General features: G+C 42.1%; 2 protein-coding genes across 2 annotated transcripts; one reads left to right on the plus strand and one right to left on the minus strand.

The window, feature by feature from the left end:
- Positions 1-363: 363 nt before the first annotated feature.
- li-ac-17 (keratin-associated beta-protein 17) lies at positions 364-2,884 on the minus strand. The gene is made up of 2 exons (XM_016996793.2): positions 2,834-2,884; positions 364-1,245 (listed from the first exon to the last, which is right to left on the minus strand). Exon 2 carries the CDS (start codon positions 1,220-1,222, stop codon positions 719-721), a length of 504 nt encoding a protein of 167 aa, XP_016852282.2. The 5' UTR covers positions 1,223-1,245; positions 2,834-2,884; the 3' UTR covers positions 364-718.
- A 4,652-nt stretch (positions 2,885-7,536) lies between these two features.
- On the plus strand, positions 7,537-10,552 carry LOC100558171 (uncharacterized). Its single transcript, XM_008119125.3, has 2 exons — positions 7,537-7,648; positions 9,502-10,552. The coding sequence occupies exons 1-2, from the start codon at positions 7,552-7,554 to the stop codon at positions 10,056-10,058; spliced, it is 654 nt and encodes a 217-aa protein (XP_008117332.2). The 5' UTR covers positions 7,537-7,551; the 3' UTR covers positions 10,059-10,552.
- Positions 10,553-18,932: the final 8,380 nt, after the last annotated feature.

The raw sequence follows: 18,932 nt of genomic DNA on the forward strand, positions 1-18,932 counted from the left end.
TGAATTTGTTGTACCCTGCCTTGAACCATCGGGAGAGCTGGATAATCAATAAAAGTGTTGTTATAGTAGTAGTTATTATTATTATTGTTGTTGTTGTTGTTGTTGTTTACAGAGAATGGCTGGATTGACAATGGGTGGAATGTTACATTTGGTTGGGCTTATCTATGGGGCTCAGGACTGGACTTGGGGCATTTGCTTTGTTGGGAGTCCCAACAAAAAGTGAGAACACTCAATGTTATCTAACGCCTTCTGCTTTCTGAATTACTTTGTCCCATTCTGCCAAATGGTAGGGTTGGTTCTTCCTGGGTCGAGTCCCCTAATGCTATTATTCTTAAGTTGTAATGAAACCATAAAACCAGAGCGTTGTCATGCAAAGTAAATTTTATTAAAGACTGGAAGTTGACAAATCCAAAAGAAACACAAGCAGTTCCGAAAGTGATAAGTCACAGGAGAGGTTCGGGGATCTTATCTCAAGGGAAGCATTGTAGAGAGAGAACGATAAGAACATAAAGAGGGAATTTAAAGAGGGATGCATTTAGACTGAAAGCAGAATCATGAACGGTATAGATGGACCTCACTTCTAGTGATACCAAACACTCCCCCAGCTCCATTGGACTTCACCTAGGAAGGGGGTGCTCGGTTCAGCTAAAATCAGGCCTCGGCGTTCCATTGTGTGATGTTCCGTTTTTCCTTTTCCTGACTGAAGGTCTATGAGAACTTACGCGCAGGGTCCATAGATGCTGCCGCTTCTTCCCAGCAAACCAGAACTGATTCCAAGGAGCCCACCAACTCGCCCACCAACTTGCCCACCATATAGCCCACAATTATATCCACTACCAAATCCACCAAATCCACCAAGGCCAACTCCACTAACGGCACATGGGGCATATCCTCCGACAGCGACTGGCTCAGGGGTGGCAGAGATGATGGCGCCTGGGACAGTGAGTGAAACTGGAGCTGGTTTGAGCACGACTTCTATTGGGGGAAGCTGGTTGATGGAGGATGGGATCACTCCAGAGAGCACTCCCAAACTGGCTGCAGATACAACGTTGCCCCCAAGGCCATAGCCATAGCCGGAACGAAGGCCAGAGCCATAGCCGAAGCCAGAGCCATAGCCATAGCCAAGACCTCTGCCAAATGCTCTGGAGCCTCCGGATCCAAAGGCAACGGTTGGAGTGGCTTCACAGGATGGAACAGCGGAGGAAAGTCCACAGTTGGCCATGGTGTTGAGTGATGGAAGTGAGTCTGGAAGAACAGGAGAGATATCATGAGGGACACTCAACAGAAATCTTTCAGTGCCCACCATTGATGGAATCCACAGAAACCTACAGTGAACCTTCTACATTGCATGCCGGTTTCTACATGTGTATAGGTTTCAATTGTGTTATCTAATTCTAAATGGTTTCACAATCATGTTGTTGAAGAATTGTTGTTCTACACTGTTTTCTTAAAGTGGCTTTAATATTGGGAGAGTTCCATGGGTACCATCAACGACCAAAAAGACCAACCCATGGATCCTACAGGAAATTTGCTTGAACGTTCTCTAGATTGAAGAATGTCTAATCTGATGCTACAATACTGTGACGACATCAAGAGATGAAGAGGAAGAGGGTACATACTTCCACATTTGGTGGAAGTGTAAAAAAGCAAAAGAATTCTGGTCTATAATTCATGAAAGTGTACAAACGATTTTAGACAAAAGGTTTAATAAAACACCCGAAATGTACCTATTAGGCATCTCAAATCTCCCTCCAGGCTCAAATGAAGAAAAAATAGTAACATATTTAACAACAGCAGCCAGAATTATATATGGGAGATTTTGGAGACAAAAAGAAATACCCAACAAAACAGATTGGCTAATCAAAATTTCAGAAATAAAAAACATGGACAGATTAACCTTTTTGATGGCTAAACAACAGGGAAAACCAAGAAAAGAGACAAATTGGCAACAAGTGGAGAATTACATCAATAGGAAGGAGAAAGAAAAAAATAAAATAAAAATAAAATAAAAATAAGTAATACAGGAAAAATGATAATCTATTGAATAAGATACCAGACAGACCTATCTACCAGACAATAAGGAAAAAGACATACATTTACATATATACACACCTAAAAGTAAGATGAATCAGATGAAGACTGAGAAAGAAGAAAGAACAGACGAAACACACCTCACCGAAAAAGACTTGGAAGATCTACCTTTGCCGATATATATATATATATATATATATATATATATATATATATATATATATATATATATATATCTTATTCTTCTTTTTCTTATTTAGACCCTTTCTTCCCCCTGCCCTTTTTTCCTTCCCCACTTTCTCCATTTTATCTCTTACCTACCTTTCTTTTTCTTTTGTTTTTCTTACTTTATTTTATCAACATATATGGAAAACCTTCAATAAAGATTTATTTTTTTAAAAAAAAGAGATGATGAAACCACTAGAAAAGGTAACATTAACTAAAATGTAGAAAACATGGAAAACTGCTTTATTGATTTTCAACATATCTTCTCTGAGATGAGTTCAATCAGACTCAAAATAAGGTGTCTTGTAAGCTTCTCCTTCCCTGAGTTATCAGAAATGAAAGTTTACTTGACCAGAGTTAACTATAGAAACAACAACAATAATAATAATGGAGCTGGAAGTTATGCTCATGCTTTTCAACTACCTCAGACATCAACAGAAAAAGAATTGGTAGAATAAGCTTCGAGAGAATTCAGATCTTGGAGTAGAATCCACTACTATACTAAAATTTCAGAGCTCTTAGTAATACTATTTTTTCAGAGATATAGGATGAAATGCAATGAAGAAGTCATGCTTACCGGTTGCTCAGAGGAGTAGAAGGCAAGAGGAGGCAAGCGATGAAGCTGATGGAGGACTGCAGAACAGCGAAGGCTTTTATACTCTCTTGGTGGCATCCTGACTCATCGAGCGACACCCCAGTAATATCTTAATCTATGATGCACCAAAATCTGCTGGTTTCATCATCTACAAAATTACTTTAATGAACCTCAAAACCATCAGAGCCAAAAATTCTGCTTCCATCAGCTCTTCCATCAAACCTTTGCATCTCTAGGAGTGCTTTTGCTAATTTCTTGTTAACAGGTTGTAAGGGACTAAGTAATGCTTGTACTCTAAAGGAATAGTGTTTTCTATACAATAGATGGGATCCGGTAATTTTAGGGCCCTTCTGCTTGTTCTCAGTGGGCTTTGGTTGTGTCCTAACCTGCCTAGCAATGGTTTGTTCATATGTTCATTTGTTCTGTTGGACAATAGAAAGTTAATCGGATTCTATTGTAATGCTGTTGTCTAGGCCAGTGGTTCCCAACCCTTTTTTGACCAGGAACCACTTTGACTAGGGACCACTTGGAGCAGGGACCACTTGGACCAGGGACTACTTTGACTAGGGACCACTTGGACCAGGGACCACTTTGACTAGGGACCACTTCGACTAGGGACCACTTTGACTAGGGACCACTTTGACTAGGGACCACTTGGACCAGGGACCACTTTGACTAGGGACCACTTTGACTAGGGACCACTTGGACCAGGGACCACTTGGACCAGGGACCACTTTGACCAGGGACCACTTTGACTAAGGACTACTTTGACTAGGGACCACTTGGACCAAGGACTACTTTGACTAGGGACCACTTGGACCAGGGACCACTTTGACTAGGGACCACTTGGACCAGGGACCACTTTGACTAGGGACCACTTTGACTAGGGACCACTTGGACCAGGGACCACTTGGACCAGGGACCACTTTGACTAGGGACCACTTGGACCAGGGACCACTTGGACCAGGGACCACTTTGACTAAGGACCACTTGGACCAGGGACTACTTTGACTAGGGACCACTTGGACCAGGGACCACTTTGACTAAGGACCACTTGGACCAGGGACTACTTTGACTAGGGACCACTTGGACCAGGGACCACTTGGACCAGGGACCACTTTGACTAAGGACCACTTGGACTAGGGACCACTTGGACCAGGGACCACTTGGACCAGGGACCACTTTGACCAGGGACCACTTTGACTAGGGACTACTTGGAGCAGGGACCACTCTGACTAGGGACCACTTTGACCAGTGTTCATGGACTTCATCCCATCTGAATCATGTTCATTTCACATCAATACATTGTCTATACCAATGGTTCCCAACTTTCTTTTGACCAGGGATCACTTGACCAGGGAGCACTCTCCCACATTAGTACCAAAAAGGTTACGAATCCGTTTTTGCTCAACTTTAGATTTGATTTGGTTATTTGGGGTGCTGATTCAGAAATTGCATTGGATAGCTCTAGTCTCTGCTACGGAACATATCCTATCCAGTAATCACCATCTGCTCACCCACAGAAAGCCATATTTAGTAATCTAGAGCTGATGTGGTCTATCTAATCCAATTTTCTGAATCAGCACCCCAAATAACTCCAGGAACAGGCCTAAAAATGAAGACACCAAGGCACCCTCACTTTCAGGTGTCACATGGAAAGGCTTTGCTCAGGGAGAGGGAGGAGGAGAAGCAGCAGTCAGGAGGCTTGTTGTCACACCTTTTATGGGTAGTAAGCTTCTCCTCTGTGACATCTCCATTGCTTGGCACTATGAGAGGGTTTCATGAGACTAGTTGTTCTCATTGCAATGGTGTTGTAATGGTGAGGTCGCAGACTATATTTTAGTTCTTGGGGACCATTGGTGGTCCATGGGGCACAGGTTGAGAACCACTGGTCTAAGCAATACCTTCCTATTTAGACAAGCTTTTAACAATGATTAGTTCATCTCTGTGATATGGATATCTTGTTTAAGGTAGCAGGCCCTTTTAGCTCATAGAAACAATTGTGCTTTTAGTCTAATGTTTTACAATTATTGTTAATTGTGTTTGCTGTTTCTGTAGTATCTCATTGTTTTATCTTGATTGGCTATGTTATTAATTGTTTATTATACTCTATGTAGTTTATTGTATTGTATTGCATTATTTATGTTGTGAGACATCCCTAGATTAGACTTGGAATCCCATATTTCTTTGAACCCAAATGAAGTTGTGCACTGGCATAAGCAGTTATGGTCTTCAGGAGACCTGAAGAAGCCAATTATTGCCATCCTAAAGCATAATATTCCATGAGTAACTGGCACAGTCATGAGCATTTAAGTATTTTGTGGCCTGGATAAATCTTGCCCTTTGATGTCTTCAGCTTCCGTTGGCTGTTGATTGTGTTTTCTGTTGGAGGAGACTTTTGAAAGCTTTCCAAAATTGTTGACAAAGGCAGAATACTTGGACAAACAAGGAAGGTAAGATTTGTACTGCATGCTTTAGGAGTGTAGATAAGATTCCCACATGAAATGCTCACCTCCCACATCAAATACTCATTTCTGCTCTTTGTTCCCTGAAGTCATCTCCAACGTATGGAGACTCTACAGTGAATCTATCTTCGATCTTTTCAGAGATTCAGATGTGATCAAAACAACTACTGGGGTATCAACTGGCAGAGCCGGCCCTAGGTATTTTTCAAGTGTAGGCGAACAGAATTTTGGCACCCCCCCCCCAAACCAATCACTGAAAAGTAAAAGCGTTGGATAAGCGAAAATGTTTGATAATAAGGAGGGATTAAGGAAAAGCCTATTAAACATCAAATTACATTAAGATTTTACAAATTAAGCACTAAAACATCATGTTTTACAACAAATCAACAGAAAAAGCAGTTCAATACCTTGCAGAGGCAGGCTGCAGGAGACAGGAGTGGCCTCGATGGCGCCCCCAACAAGATGGCGCCACAGGGAACTGCCTAGTTGGCCTGGTGGTTGAACCGCCTCTGTCAACTGGGAATGGATTTGCTATATGGGATTCTTTCCCTTTTCTCTACACTCATCCAAGGGGAGCAGACAACTCATGTGTTGCATTGATTTCAGCGAGCATGTTGTGTTTAGGGTAGAATTTATCTTTAAGTAGTGTTTTGCCTTTTATCTAGCATATGATCTTGTTTTCCCAAACTAACGTGGTGGGAACAAGCCAACTTAACAACAGATCCGTCACCTTGTATAACGTCCGGTCACTGAAAACATAATATGTTTCTGGGAAACAGATTATGACATTAAAGAACCTTCCATGTATACACATTTTGGGAGTTGTGTCATGCAAACACAACAAAAGTAAATGGGACAAACAAAACTATTATCAAGAGATTCTTTATTCTACACTAGCTGTGCCCGGCCACGCATTGCTGTGGCGAAGTATGGTGGTTATCCAACGCAGTCTGCCTTTTAGTAGCCAATGTTTTTGTAGTCAGTGTTTTAAATTCATTTTGATATTTTGGTGGTAAATTTGTAAATACAGTAATTACTACATAGTATTACTGTGCTTGGAACTACTTTTTCTGACAAATTTGTTGTATAACATGATGTTTTGGTGCTTAATTTGTATAATGATTACCTAATTTGATGTTTAATCGGCTTTTCCTGAATCCCTTCTTATTATCCAACACATTCACTTATCCAACGTTCTGCCGGGGTGTTTATGTTGGATAAGTGAGACTGTACTGTATATTTATAATCTTATATTATCTGCTTAGAACTGGATTATATGAGGCCCCTTCTACACAGCTGTATAAAATGCACACTGAAGTGGAGTATATGACAGTGTGGAGTCAAGATAATCCAGTGCAAAGCAGATAATATAAGATTCTAAATGGGTTATATAGCTGTGTGGAAGGGCCTTGAGTCTACACTGCCATATAATCCAGTTAAAATCTGATAATCTGTATTTTATAGGCAGTGTAGAATAGAACATTTATTGTTTATGAGAAGAGGAGTAAATTCATCCTTCAAGAGAAAAATATTGTTTCTACTGTGAATGTAACAGTCCTTTGTTTGATTGTTTAACAACACCTTTTGTATCTGTTTTCATATTGATGTATTGAACATAATTTAGGATTAATGATTTCTGTATTACTGTAATAGTGGATACTTATCTGATATCATATGTCAGAAGATGGCAAAAACAAATCACCAATGAGTATTCTTTGTGGAAAGCACAAACACACAAAAAGCCCACTGCATTCAGTGTGGAGTCTTCTCAGATCAATGGATGGAGGGCAACAAGCTGGAACGATCATTCCCGGTTGCGACAGTGATGTGAAGAAATGATGTGTTGTCGAAGGCTTTCATGGCCGGGATGACAAAGTTACTGTATGTTTTCTGGGCTGTATGGCCATGTTCCAGAAGTATTCTCTCCTGATGTTTCATCCACATCTATGGCAGGCATCCTCACTACCTCTGAGGATGCCTGCCATAGATGTGGGTGAAACGTCAGGAGAGAATACTTCTGGAACATGGCCATATAGCCCGGAAAACACACCACAACCTTGAAGAAATGATGCTTTTCTGTTTCATTGACCTTCCTTGTAAGGTGCTGATTGAAGCAGAATTCTTGGCTTTGATTGTTTTGGTGTTATTAAAGTAATTTTGGAGATGATGAAGCAGATTTTGAAGCATTGTTAATTAAGAGCTCGGCTGTGAAGTGGTGTCACGTAACCTGTGAGGATGTCACGAAGAGAGTATAAAAGCCCTCTCCTTTCCACACTCCTCCATCAGCTTCATCGCTTGCCTTCTCTTGCCTTCTCTTCTCTCCGAGGAACCGGTAAGTATGGCTTCTTCATTGCATTGAAATCTGTATCTCTTCAAATATGGTCCTACCCAGAGCTATGCAATGTTTGTAATGATATAATGGTCTAGGATATGAATCCTATAGCATAGTCCCAAGTAAAGTAGACTCATGACATCTATTTTGCCTGGATGATTCATTTAGAATTTGGCAACCGTATATACTCCAGTATAAGCCAACCCGAATGTAAGCCGAGGCACCTAATTTTACCACAAAAAAATGGGAAAACTTATTGACTCGAGTATAAGCCGAGGGTGGGAAATGCAGCAGCTACTGGTAAATTTCAAAAATAAAAATACATACCAATAAAATTACATTAATTGAGGCATCAGTGGGTTAAATGTTTTGAATATTTACTGTATTTCAAATGAAAACAGTAAACTAACTCCATAAGTGGAAAAGCAACAATAACTTTATAATCATCATCATCATATTGTTGTGTCTGGGCAATGCCCCATGTAAGCCGCCCCGTGTCCCTCTGGGGAGATGGGGCGGGGTATAAGAATAAAGTTGTTATTATTATTATTATTATTATTATTATTATTATTATTATTATTATTATTATGATGATGATGATTATTATCATCATCATCATCATCATCAACAACAACAACAACAGCTTCCTTTGTCCCCTGCCCTATCTCTCTCCCCCTGGGACTCAGGCCGGCTTCCAACATAGTAACAGACAAACATATGATGCCTACATAAACAATGCAGAGCTAGATATAGATCTATCATTATATATACTAATTTCACATGTGTATTTTCCCCTGAAACCTTTGCAAATCCTCTCTCTATGTGCATTTTCCTCCTGCAATATTTGCAAGCCCTATTTAACAATGTTTATATCTATCTAGACATCTGTGTGTGCGTGTGCGCATGCGCATTTTCCCTCTGCACTTGCAAACATGTGAGGGTAAAATTCATATAAAATTCATTTATAAAATTAATGTATACATATAGGAACAGATATACAGGTACATGGAAATCTCTAGATATCTATATTTATATAGGATTTGCAAAGATCTGTAAACATATGAGGGGAAAATTCATATATTAATGTATTTGTAGGGGGAACATCTATATAAAAATTTAGAAGCTTTGGGGCATGCATTTACCCAAGGAAGAAAGGCAAGCAAAGCCCCCCTAAAAACAACTTTGTCCCCCTTTCTCCTGCCCTTTCCCACCTCTTTTCTTTTTCCCTTTTTCAAACTCTAAAAGTAGCCAGAAAAGGCTTTTAAAAACTTCTCTCCCCCTCCCAAAAAAGCCCACCTCATTTTTGTTTCCTTGGGAATAAAAAGAAATACACGCCTTCTGTTGCTCTCTTTTCCCTCTTTCCCTCCCTTTGGACTCAAATGTTCTTGCAATAGTAGTAGTAGTAATAATAATAATAGTAATAGTAATGAATCATGCAAATTTGCAAGAATATTTTTTTCCTTCCCCTTCTGCCCATGCAATCTGGATTGCAAGGGTTTCTCTCACACTCTCCTTTCGCTTTTGAAAACATTCGCTTCTTCTCTGTCTTTCTCTCTCAATCAAATAAGATAACCAGCCTGGGAGGAGAAGCAGAGGAGGGAGGTTGTGGAAAAGAAAACATACTTTGGCCTCCAGACTCCGTTGCTTCTTGACCTGAATATAAGCCGGGGGAGGCTTTTTCAGCTCATAAATAAGGGCTGAAAATCTCGGCTTATCTTCGAGTATATGGGGTATATCAATACATCTCTAAAGGTGGGAAAGAATTGAACGATTTCAGCTGGGAAGGTCTGTTACTATCATTGTTGTTGGCACTGAAACATTTCTTTTGCTTAGCATCTCTCTTGTTCTTCCAGACTCACCTCCATCACTCAACACCATGGCCAACTGTGGACCTGCTTCCGCCGTCCCATCCTGTGAAGCCACTCCAACCGTTGCCTTTGGATCCGGAGGCGCCAGAGGATTAGGCAGAGGTCTTGTCTCTGGCTATGGCTCTAACTTCGGCTACGGCTCTGGCCTTGTTTCTGGCTATGGCCTTGGGGGCAACATCGAATCTGCAGCCAATTTGGGAGTCCTCTCCGGAGTCAACCCATCTTGCATCAACCAGCTTTACCCATCTGAAGCTGTGATCAACCCACCTGAAATTGTGATCACCCTCCCAGGCCCCATCCTCTCTGCCACCCCTGAACCTCTCCTTGTTGGAGGCAACACTCCATGCGCTGTTAGTGGAGTTGGCCTTAGTGGACTTGGTGATGGATCTTTTGGTGGGCTCTATGGTGGGCTTAGGCGACTTGGTAATGGACATTTTGGTGGGGTCTATGGTGGGATAAATAGTGGGCAAAATTTTGGGCTCCTTGGGGTCCGTTCCGGAGTCGTCGGGAGAAGAGGCAGCATCTGCAGCCCCTGCATTTAAGTTCTCACGGACACTTGGCCCAGGAAACGGAACAACGGACCAGCATATAAACAAAGATTTAGGTTTAAATTTAGTTAATCTGAGCACTCCCTTCCCAGGTCAAGTTCATGGGAGATGGGCTGGTGTTTGGCAGAAATAGAAATCAGGCCTGTTTCTCTTTCATGATTCTGCTTTCAGTCAGAATGTATCCCTGTCTATGTTTCTCTCTCTCTTTCCTTACAACCTTTCAGCTGAGCAAATGAAAAAGCATAGGATATCTGAACTCCTGCTATGAATCTATCACCCATATTCAAAGGGTAAACTGGAGAATCACCAAATAAGTTAGGATGATCTAGATCTCCCTCTCCTGTTGCCAACATAATAACTGTAATTGTGTAATGGAGAAATTGTCGATCCACCTATGATCTTTTTGATTTGTCTTTTTCTGAACTGCTTGTCTTTCTTTGGAATTTGCCTACTTTCAAGTCTTTAATAAAAATGTATTTGCATAATAACACTCTGGTTTTTTGGTTTTGTTACACTTATGAGTGCATCTCACTCAACTTATAGTTTGGAATGTGTCAATAACAGGTTGACTTGTGCAATCCGGGTAAACTGAGATTCGTTTCGGTGTCCCGGATTTCGGTGGGGGCCCCGATCCATTTTTCGAGAGCCTCCTGAATTTGGGAGGACAAAACAATTTCGAAATAATTTTTATTGTAATACAAAGGTATTTTTCCGTTTAAGTAAAATAAAAAAATACGTATGTATGGGACACAGGGATAAGATTGTTGGGGAGTGGGAAACAGGTGAAAAATAAATAAGGGAAGAAAAGAAGCAAAAGAAGAAATTAAGAGTTGATGACAAACTACAGACATGAGGAGGAAGATCGGACGCCAACTAAGAAACTGTGGACCTTCCAGCACAGTCCCATCTCCTTGTTGGAGGCAACCATGCGCTGTTAATGGAGTTGGCCTTAGTGGACTTGGTAATGGATCTTTTGGTGGGCTCTATGGTGGGCTTAGGGGACTTGGTAATGGATATTATGGTGGGTTCTATGGTGGGCAACTTGGAAGCTATTCTGGATTCCTGGGGGGAAGAGGCAACATCTGTGACCCCTGCTTGTAAGTTCTCATGAACCTTTGACCCAAGAAATGGAACAACGGAACATCTCACAATGGAACACTCTGACCTGGGTTTAGCTGAACATCCCCTTCCTGGATGACATCCATGCGAGCTGGCCAATGTTCAACCCCACTAGACATCAGAGCCACCTGTCTCTTTCATTTCCCTAAATATATGTCTCTCTGTTGCCCCTTTATGTTCCCATCTTCATTTCCCCACAATCCTTCAACTGAGCACATTAAAGAACATAGAACACCTGAAATTCACTGTTAGTGTACCACCTACGTTCAGCGGAAAATAATAACTGAAACTGTGCATGTAATGACATAGCTGTTTTTTCATGTGTGTTCTTTATGATTTCTCCTTTTCTGGTCCCATCCTTTTGTTTTGAATTTCCGCACTTCTAGCCTTTAATAAAATTGACTTTGCATGATAACTTTCTGGTTTTTGGATTTTTTTATCTTAAGAGTGTGTTAACCGTCCTCTAGACTAGAGTATGACAACACCATCCCTTCTATTACTGGGACATGTTCAACAGCAGACCTAGAGTGCATCTACACAGTACAATTCTTGCAGTTTGATGCATCATTAAAGTTGTAGCTTCACAAGGTCATCTGCATTTTCTGCCAAAGAGTGTGGGTGCTTCATCAAACTACAGCTCCCAGGATTCTGAAGCTTTGAGCTTTGGCAGTTGACGTGGTGCCAAACTGCATGAATTCTATTGAGTAGATGAAGCCAAAGTTATGTAGATGAGGCCCAACTACAGTAGACATGCTGAATGTCAAAGGGTGGGTCAGCACAACACAGTGATCCCACCTCTGTGTTTTGTTGTTGTGGTTGAGTACCTTCAAGCTGTGCCGTCGCGCCTGGGGCTATAACTCTTAGCGAAAGAGGCATGGACGTGACATCTTTCCCCAGGGGATTACTTATTGCCCTCCTTTAGGGAAACTGGAACTCCCAAGGACCAAAACACTGTAGATAACTCAAAACTGGTTTTATTGTTCACAAAAGGTTATCCCTTTAAGGTAATAAGCTGGAAGTTTCAAAGGGGTAAAGGAAAATACATTACAGTCTTTGGTTGTTTTACATCCAAGGAGCTCTGCAGCTGAGAAGCTTTTCCAGGTCCTTCTTTCTCAATGGCTGTGAATGCCGGAGCAATCCTCAGCCTCAGTCCAAATGGCCTATGTTTGAAAACACAGTTTTCCTTTGGTGCCAAAGAACTGATTTGAAGGCGCTTGAGACTCCTCAACGTCATCCAGGTTGGCCCTGAACATGAAGCATAAGTCTCAAGGGTAAGAACCTCAGAATTGGTGCTGAGAGGTAACTTAATCAAGGGCTTTTAGAGCCAAGTCTCTCTCTCACGTCCATCTGGTAGAAAGCTTGATGGTGGAATGAAAAAAGGAAACACAGTCCTACTCCAGGAAGAGGTGGAGCCAAACAATTGATCTGAGGGAGCAATATAACTGATGCAAACATTGATTGACAGCTATAAATAACCAATCAATCGACTACATTTACAGGGTAAAGGCAAAATCAGGCATGATACAACAATTCAAGTCTTGCAACTTACAATTCGACATATAGATGGCGCCACTCGCGCCGTCACACAAGCCATTTCTGACTAAGGTGTACCTTTCATAGCATTACATTAGTCCCCAGATAGGTTTGCTCTGCCTCTCTGAAACTAAGAGAGTTTGAGTTGGTCACTAATGTCTTCCAACCCAATCCATAAAATCCTGAACTTCCTAAAGAAGTCTTCACATTCTACATTCCCAGTAGTTTCAAGGTTAAAATATAAATAATTGATCCTCTTGTGCTTTACAGTCCCATTTGGTGTCCAAATAAAGCGTTTTCAATTTCCATTCCGCAATTTCCTCTCAAATAGCACCAGTAGTGATCCAGAACACATGTAGAGGATCCCAGGCTCTCTTCATTAACTGAAGCAAGTTCTCCTGGCTAATTAGTGACTAATTAGAAGACAATCTTGATGTTTAGCTTCTTGCTTAGAGCTAGAAGATGACACACCACCCAATCTTCACCTAGAAGTCATGTTAACTGATCCATCATTCTGATAGGAAGAACTTCCTTTCTATTCCTAAACTGTTAAGAGTCAGACACCTGCCAATATAAACAACTCAGTTTATTGAAAAAACAACACAAAGGAGCCTAAGAAACAACCAAAAGAGGCTCAAAAACACTTTCTCTTCAGTGTGAGATGATAATGTCCAAAAAGAACTCGAAAAATCCAAACTCAGGATATAATCTGGATTATCCTGGGAGATAATCCAGATTAAAACAAATTTAGTTGAAAAAGCTGGAAACTCACTCCACCTGCTGGTTGGAGCTAAACAAACACAGGAAAGCTACCAGCAGTTACCCACAGTGACCAACAGGCACACAATGCCCCAAAACGTAGTTAAAGCTAAACCGCGTTGTAAAGGAGAAGTCACAGCTGCCACATCCGGTCCGTGTTGTTAGGGAGAGTCACAGGCATCGAGTTCCAGTCCAAGTCATCAGGGAGAAGCCAGAGTCACCAAATTCCAGTCCAAATCATCAGGGAGAAGTCAGAGTCACCGAATTCCTGTCCAAGGTAAACACAAAGAGCCAAAGCGACGGAGGCTAGCCGGCAGCTAATGCATAAAACCAACACAGGACAATCCAGCACAAACCCACACAATGCCAGTCCCCGTTGCCACTTAAAAACCCGGGTTAACACTTACGTCCCAAAGCAGTCTTCCAAACACGTCTTCTGAAACAGAGATCCCGAAAAGCACCCAACAAAACACCTTGCTGATTGCAAAGTTACATTAGCAACAAACTTACTTTTATCTACAAGTCCTCCTCCGAACTTGAGCCAGCTAATGCCTTATCCACAACTGAACCTTGTTGCTGCAAATCCTCATCAGAGCTTTAGTCGCCCAACGCCCCACCTCCAGCTGCAGCTCTTCTACAATCTCTCCAGCCAGACCACATTCTATCTGAACCTATAACTCCCCAGGACCCATCTGTATCTTCTCTGTGCCATCCCTCAAATGTACCACTGCTTGTGGGTTCCTCAAGAATCTCCCGGATCTCCTGAACCCTAGTCCACTCCATCCCCTCACTCCCAGAGGCTGACATCCCATCCTCCTGACTCCCAGCCCCACAATCCCCTTCAAAACCCTCAAAGGTATCATCATCAGTGGGTTCCATAAGTATTTCCCGGATTCTCTTCCTTTGTTGCTCCCCGTCGGAGTCTTGCTCACGAGTCGTCTTCCTGCCTCTTCTAAAACAACTAGTAGTATCTCTACTTGAAGACTCCATCACAACGTTGTCCAAGTGATAGTGTATTGCTTTGAACTATTATTCATTTTTAAAAAAATCATGGCTAAAATATGCAACATAAATGTGAAACTGAGATTCAGCTACCTGCCTAAGGTATGGGCTGAGAATCTGGTGCCTGGTGTGCCCTGGAATGTTGAACACCAGATCAACATACAGACCGAGTTTGAAGGCAAAAGGAACAGAGGTTTATTGCTTTCAGGCCTGAAAGGATGTCTGATACAGAGTCTGTGCTCAAAAGTATTATTTTCCTGTATTTATTATTATTATTATTATTATTATTATTATTATTATTATTATTATTATTATTATATGTATTATTTTATTATTATTAAAAGGATACATAAGCACATTTCCATTGAAGAAGATGAGAATAATGATTTGATCAGAGTTGGACAGTCTTATCTTAAATTTGAGCTCTATGTAAATATTCAAAAACATTTAACCTACTGATGCCTCAATTAATGTAATTTTATGGGTATGTATTTTTATTTCTGAAATTTATCACCCTCGGCTTATACTGGAGTCAATGTTTTCCCAGGTTTTTTTGTGGTAAAATTAGGTGCCTCGGCTTATATTCGAGTCGGCTTATACTCGAGTATATATGGTATACTCTTTTGGCCTCAGAAGAAGGCAATGTCAACCCTCCTCTGGACAAAACCTTATGAGAGAAAATCAGGATAGAGTCATCTGAGATGACTCCATAAGTTGGAGATGACTTCAAGGCACAAACAATGAAAATGCTCCCTTAAACAGAGACTAGCATTTGATGTGGCGACCTAATGTACAGGGTGAAACACATTAGGCAGATATCTATCTGTTTCCTTGTTTTTCTAGTCAGACAGAACTTGTCAACAATTTTGGACAGCTATCAACAAGCTCCTCCAGTCGAAAACACCACAAATGGCCAAGCAAAGCAGAAGACATCAAAGCACATGAATTATCAATACCACAAAATGCTTCAATGCTGCTGACTCTACCATCAACTCATAGAGTATGATGCTAAGGGGTGATGCTCTTTCCCACATTCAGACTGCTTCAATCTCGTGTTGAGAACAACAGTTGCATATCCAATGCACTTCTTCGCTTCAGATCAAAGAAATATGGGAAGCCTCAGCTAGTGTCCCCATGTGAGGATGACTGCCTACACCAGTGATGGCCAACCTATGACACGCGTGTCAGCACTGACACGCCTAGCCATTTTTGCTGCCACGCTGCCACATGCAGATTGATTGGATGACTTTGTCTTTTGTGGCCAAATTTGGTTTGATTTGGTCCAGTGGTTTTGTTGTTTACTCCATGAGAATTATGCACATTACATTTACACACACACACACACATATATATATTCATTCTATTATTGTAATATATTATCATATTATTACTATTATATTATTATATTATTCACTAGCTTTGCCCGGCCACGCATTGCTGTGGCTTATGGGAATCCTTTGTTGGCCAGGTGGAATAGCAGTGAATAGCCTTGCAGTCTCAAGTACGCTGTGGATGTAGCGTACCTGGATTTCAGTAAGGCCTTCGACAAAATCCCCCACGACCTTCTGGCAAACAAACTAGTAAAATATGGGCTAGACAAAACTACGGTTAGGTGGATCTGTAATTGGCTAAGCAAACGAACCCAAAGGGTGCTCACCAATGCGTCGTCTTCATCATGGAAAGAAGTGACAAGTGGAGTGCCGCAGGGCTCCGTCCTGGGCCCAGTTCTTGTTCAACATCTTTATTAACGACTTAGACGAAGGATTAGAAGGCACGATCATCAAGTTTGCAGATGACACAAAACTGGGAGGGATAGCTAACACTCCAGAAGACAGGAGCAGAATCCAAAACGATCTTGACAGACTAGAGAGATGGGCCAAAACTAACAAAATGAAGTTCAACAGGGACAAATGCAAGATACTTCACTTCGGCAGAAAAAATGGAAATCAAAGATACAGAATGGGGGACGATGCCTGGCTCGACAGCAGTACATGTGAAAAAGACCTTGGAGTCCTTGTGGACAACAAGTTAAACATGAGCCAACAATGTGATGCGACTGCTAAGAAAGCCAACGGGATTCTGGCCTGCATCAATAGGGGTATAGCGGCTTAAAGAACTGGGCATGTTTAGCCTGCGGAAGAGAAGGCTGAGAGGAGACATGATAGCCATGTACAAATATGTGAGGGGAAGTCATAGGGAGGAGGGAGCAAGCCTGTTTCTGCTGCCCTGCAGACTAGGACGTGGAACAATGGCTTCAAACTACAAGAAAGGAGATTCCACCTGAACATCAGGAAGAACTTCATACTGTGAGAGCTGTTTGGCAGTGGAACTCTCTATGGTGGAGGCTTTTAAGCAGAGGCTGGATGGCCATCTGTCGGGGGTGATTTGAATGCGATTTTCCTGCTTCTTGGCAGGGGGTTGGACTGGATGGCCCATGAGGTCTCTTCCAAATCTATAACTCGGTATTCAGTTCAAAGCCCTGGCAGTCACGGAGGCTTTGGGCCTGCAGGCCACACACACTCTCTCTTTATGAGAGTCCCTTTCCTAGTTACTGTGTATCATTGGAATGTATTTTAACTATGCTTTTGTGCATGTTTTTAATTTTAACCTAATTTTATCTCATGCTTTTGTTTTTATGTTTGAGGCACTGTATAGTGCTGTTTGTAAGCTGCCTTGAGTCCCCCTCCAGGTAGAGAAAGGTGGGATATAAATAAGTTAAATAATAACAATAATATTGAAAAGGACAGGGGGGTTTGCTACCCTTTTCAAAAGATAATGCACTCTGAAGACAAAAACAGCATCAGTGGGCCTCAGACTGCATTTTGCCTATCCGAATTCAGAGACAGGGGTTTACCCTAACAACTCAAATGAATGCTGGAGAGAGCCTGAGGATCAGTGAAATGGCGAGATTCTCTAGTCCTAAAACTCAGGAGACGGGGAGTAATGGAAGCCCTCCCATGTTGGCCAATGGGACAAAATTTTTGTTCATTCGGATGAAAGAACGAAACAGCTAATTCGGAAAGGCCACGTTTCTGGAAGCAGCACTCGAAAACAAAAATGGGGCCATATGAACAAAACAAACAGAAACGGATAGCGATTCTATCCAAAAGCACAAGACTACCGTATATCAGTATTCTCAAAAATTTCTATAATAGTCTGATGCAACTCTTCTGAAAGCATTTCTATGTAGTGTCATCAAGGAATCATCTGTAGGAACATATATATAAAAGAAGCCCCTCCAAGGTCAATAAATACAGAACTACAAGCCTGAATGAAAAATCACAGAGTGTCCGTTCCTGGAAGGTGTAGGACCCAAGAAATAGGCTCACACCGCTGGTCACAATGGAAAACTTTATTGAATCCGCCTTGCCAAGATGACTGCAAAAGCTTTTACTGACCCTCTTCCGCTTTTCCCCTCAGTATATGGGGTTGTTGCCTCCCCCCTCCTCCTTCTCCATCCACACCTCCCTTTCCTTTGGTCCTTTCCCACGTTTGAAGACCAGACCCTGTCATAAATCAGCCTATCCCGCCAAATGGTCTCCTTCCTCTGTCCTCTTGTAGTCAGGTTGCGAGAAGACCAGCTTTGATGATGCTGTTCTTTGTTGCACCCTGACATGACTCCCCCCTTCGGACGACGACCCTGCGGGGAGAGACAAAGTTCCGACAAGCTAAGGACAACAGCAGCAGAAAAAGCCAGGAGAAGGAAAGAAGAAGGAGAGAGAGAGTCCAACCCCCCCCCCCTTTTCGGGATCATGGTCCAGGTTTATGGGGAAACTTTGTGTGAAACTGTTTTCTCAACTTTGGGGCTTTAACATGCTCTGCTGCTACCCATTCCGGGTGTAAGGTCTGTGAAGACCATTGGACCAAGTAGTACAGTTTCCCCCGAGACTTCTTGGAGTCCAGGATATCCTTGATTTCAAAATGGGTGTGTGCCCCCACCATAATGGGGACCGGATCTGCCCCCGGTTTACTCCATCTGTGAGTGTTTGGCGCTGGTTTCAGCAGGCTAACATGAAACACTGGGTGCACCTTGCGCCATCTATGAGGCAATTGTAACCGTACTGTCACTGGGTTCACAACGGCCGAAATGGGAAAGGGACCAACATATCGTGGGCTCAGCTTCCGGGATGGTTGTGTGGATTTCAGGTGCTTTGTCGACAAGTACACCAACTCCCCCACTTTGTAGTCCGGTGGTGCTGTTCTCTTTCTATCTGCATATTTCTTGTAATCCACTTTGGCGGTGCGCAAGGCCTCCTGAACTGAAGGCCAAGCGGCAGCGATCTTCTCGCCCCAATTCCCTGGCTTCTCGTCAGAAGGCAACTCCTTTTGCAGTGCGGGGAATGGCGGAAAATCTCTGCCGTTCACAACTTTAAACGGCGAGACCCCAGTGGACGCGTGATCCGAATTATTAATGCAATATTCGGCAAGTGGTAGCATCGAGGACCATTGATCTTG

Source organism: Anolis carolinensis, unplaced genomic scaffold, assembly GCF_035594765.1.
Source record: "Anolis carolinensis isolate JA03-04 unplaced genomic scaffold, rAnoCar3.1.pri scaffold_14, whole genome shotgun sequence".
Classification (NCBI taxonomy): Eukaryota; Metazoa; Chordata; class Lepidosauria; order Squamata; family Dactyloidae; genus Anolis; species Anolis carolinensis.

Excerpts from the sequence above, each read along its gene's own strand:
- li-ac-17 (XM_016996793.2), bottom strand. The coding sequence starts at position 1,222 with ATGGCCAACTGTGGACTTTCCTCCGCTGTTCCATCCTGTGAAGCCACT.
- LOC100558171 (XM_008119125.3), top strand. The coding sequence starts at position 7,552 with ATGTCACGAAGAGAGTATAAAAGCCCTCTCCTTTCCACACTCCTCCAT. Across the intron at positions 7,649-9,501 it reads CTCTTCTCTCCGAGGAACCG|ACTCACCTCCATCACTCAAC; the intron begins GTAAGTATGGCT and ends TTGTTCTTCCAG.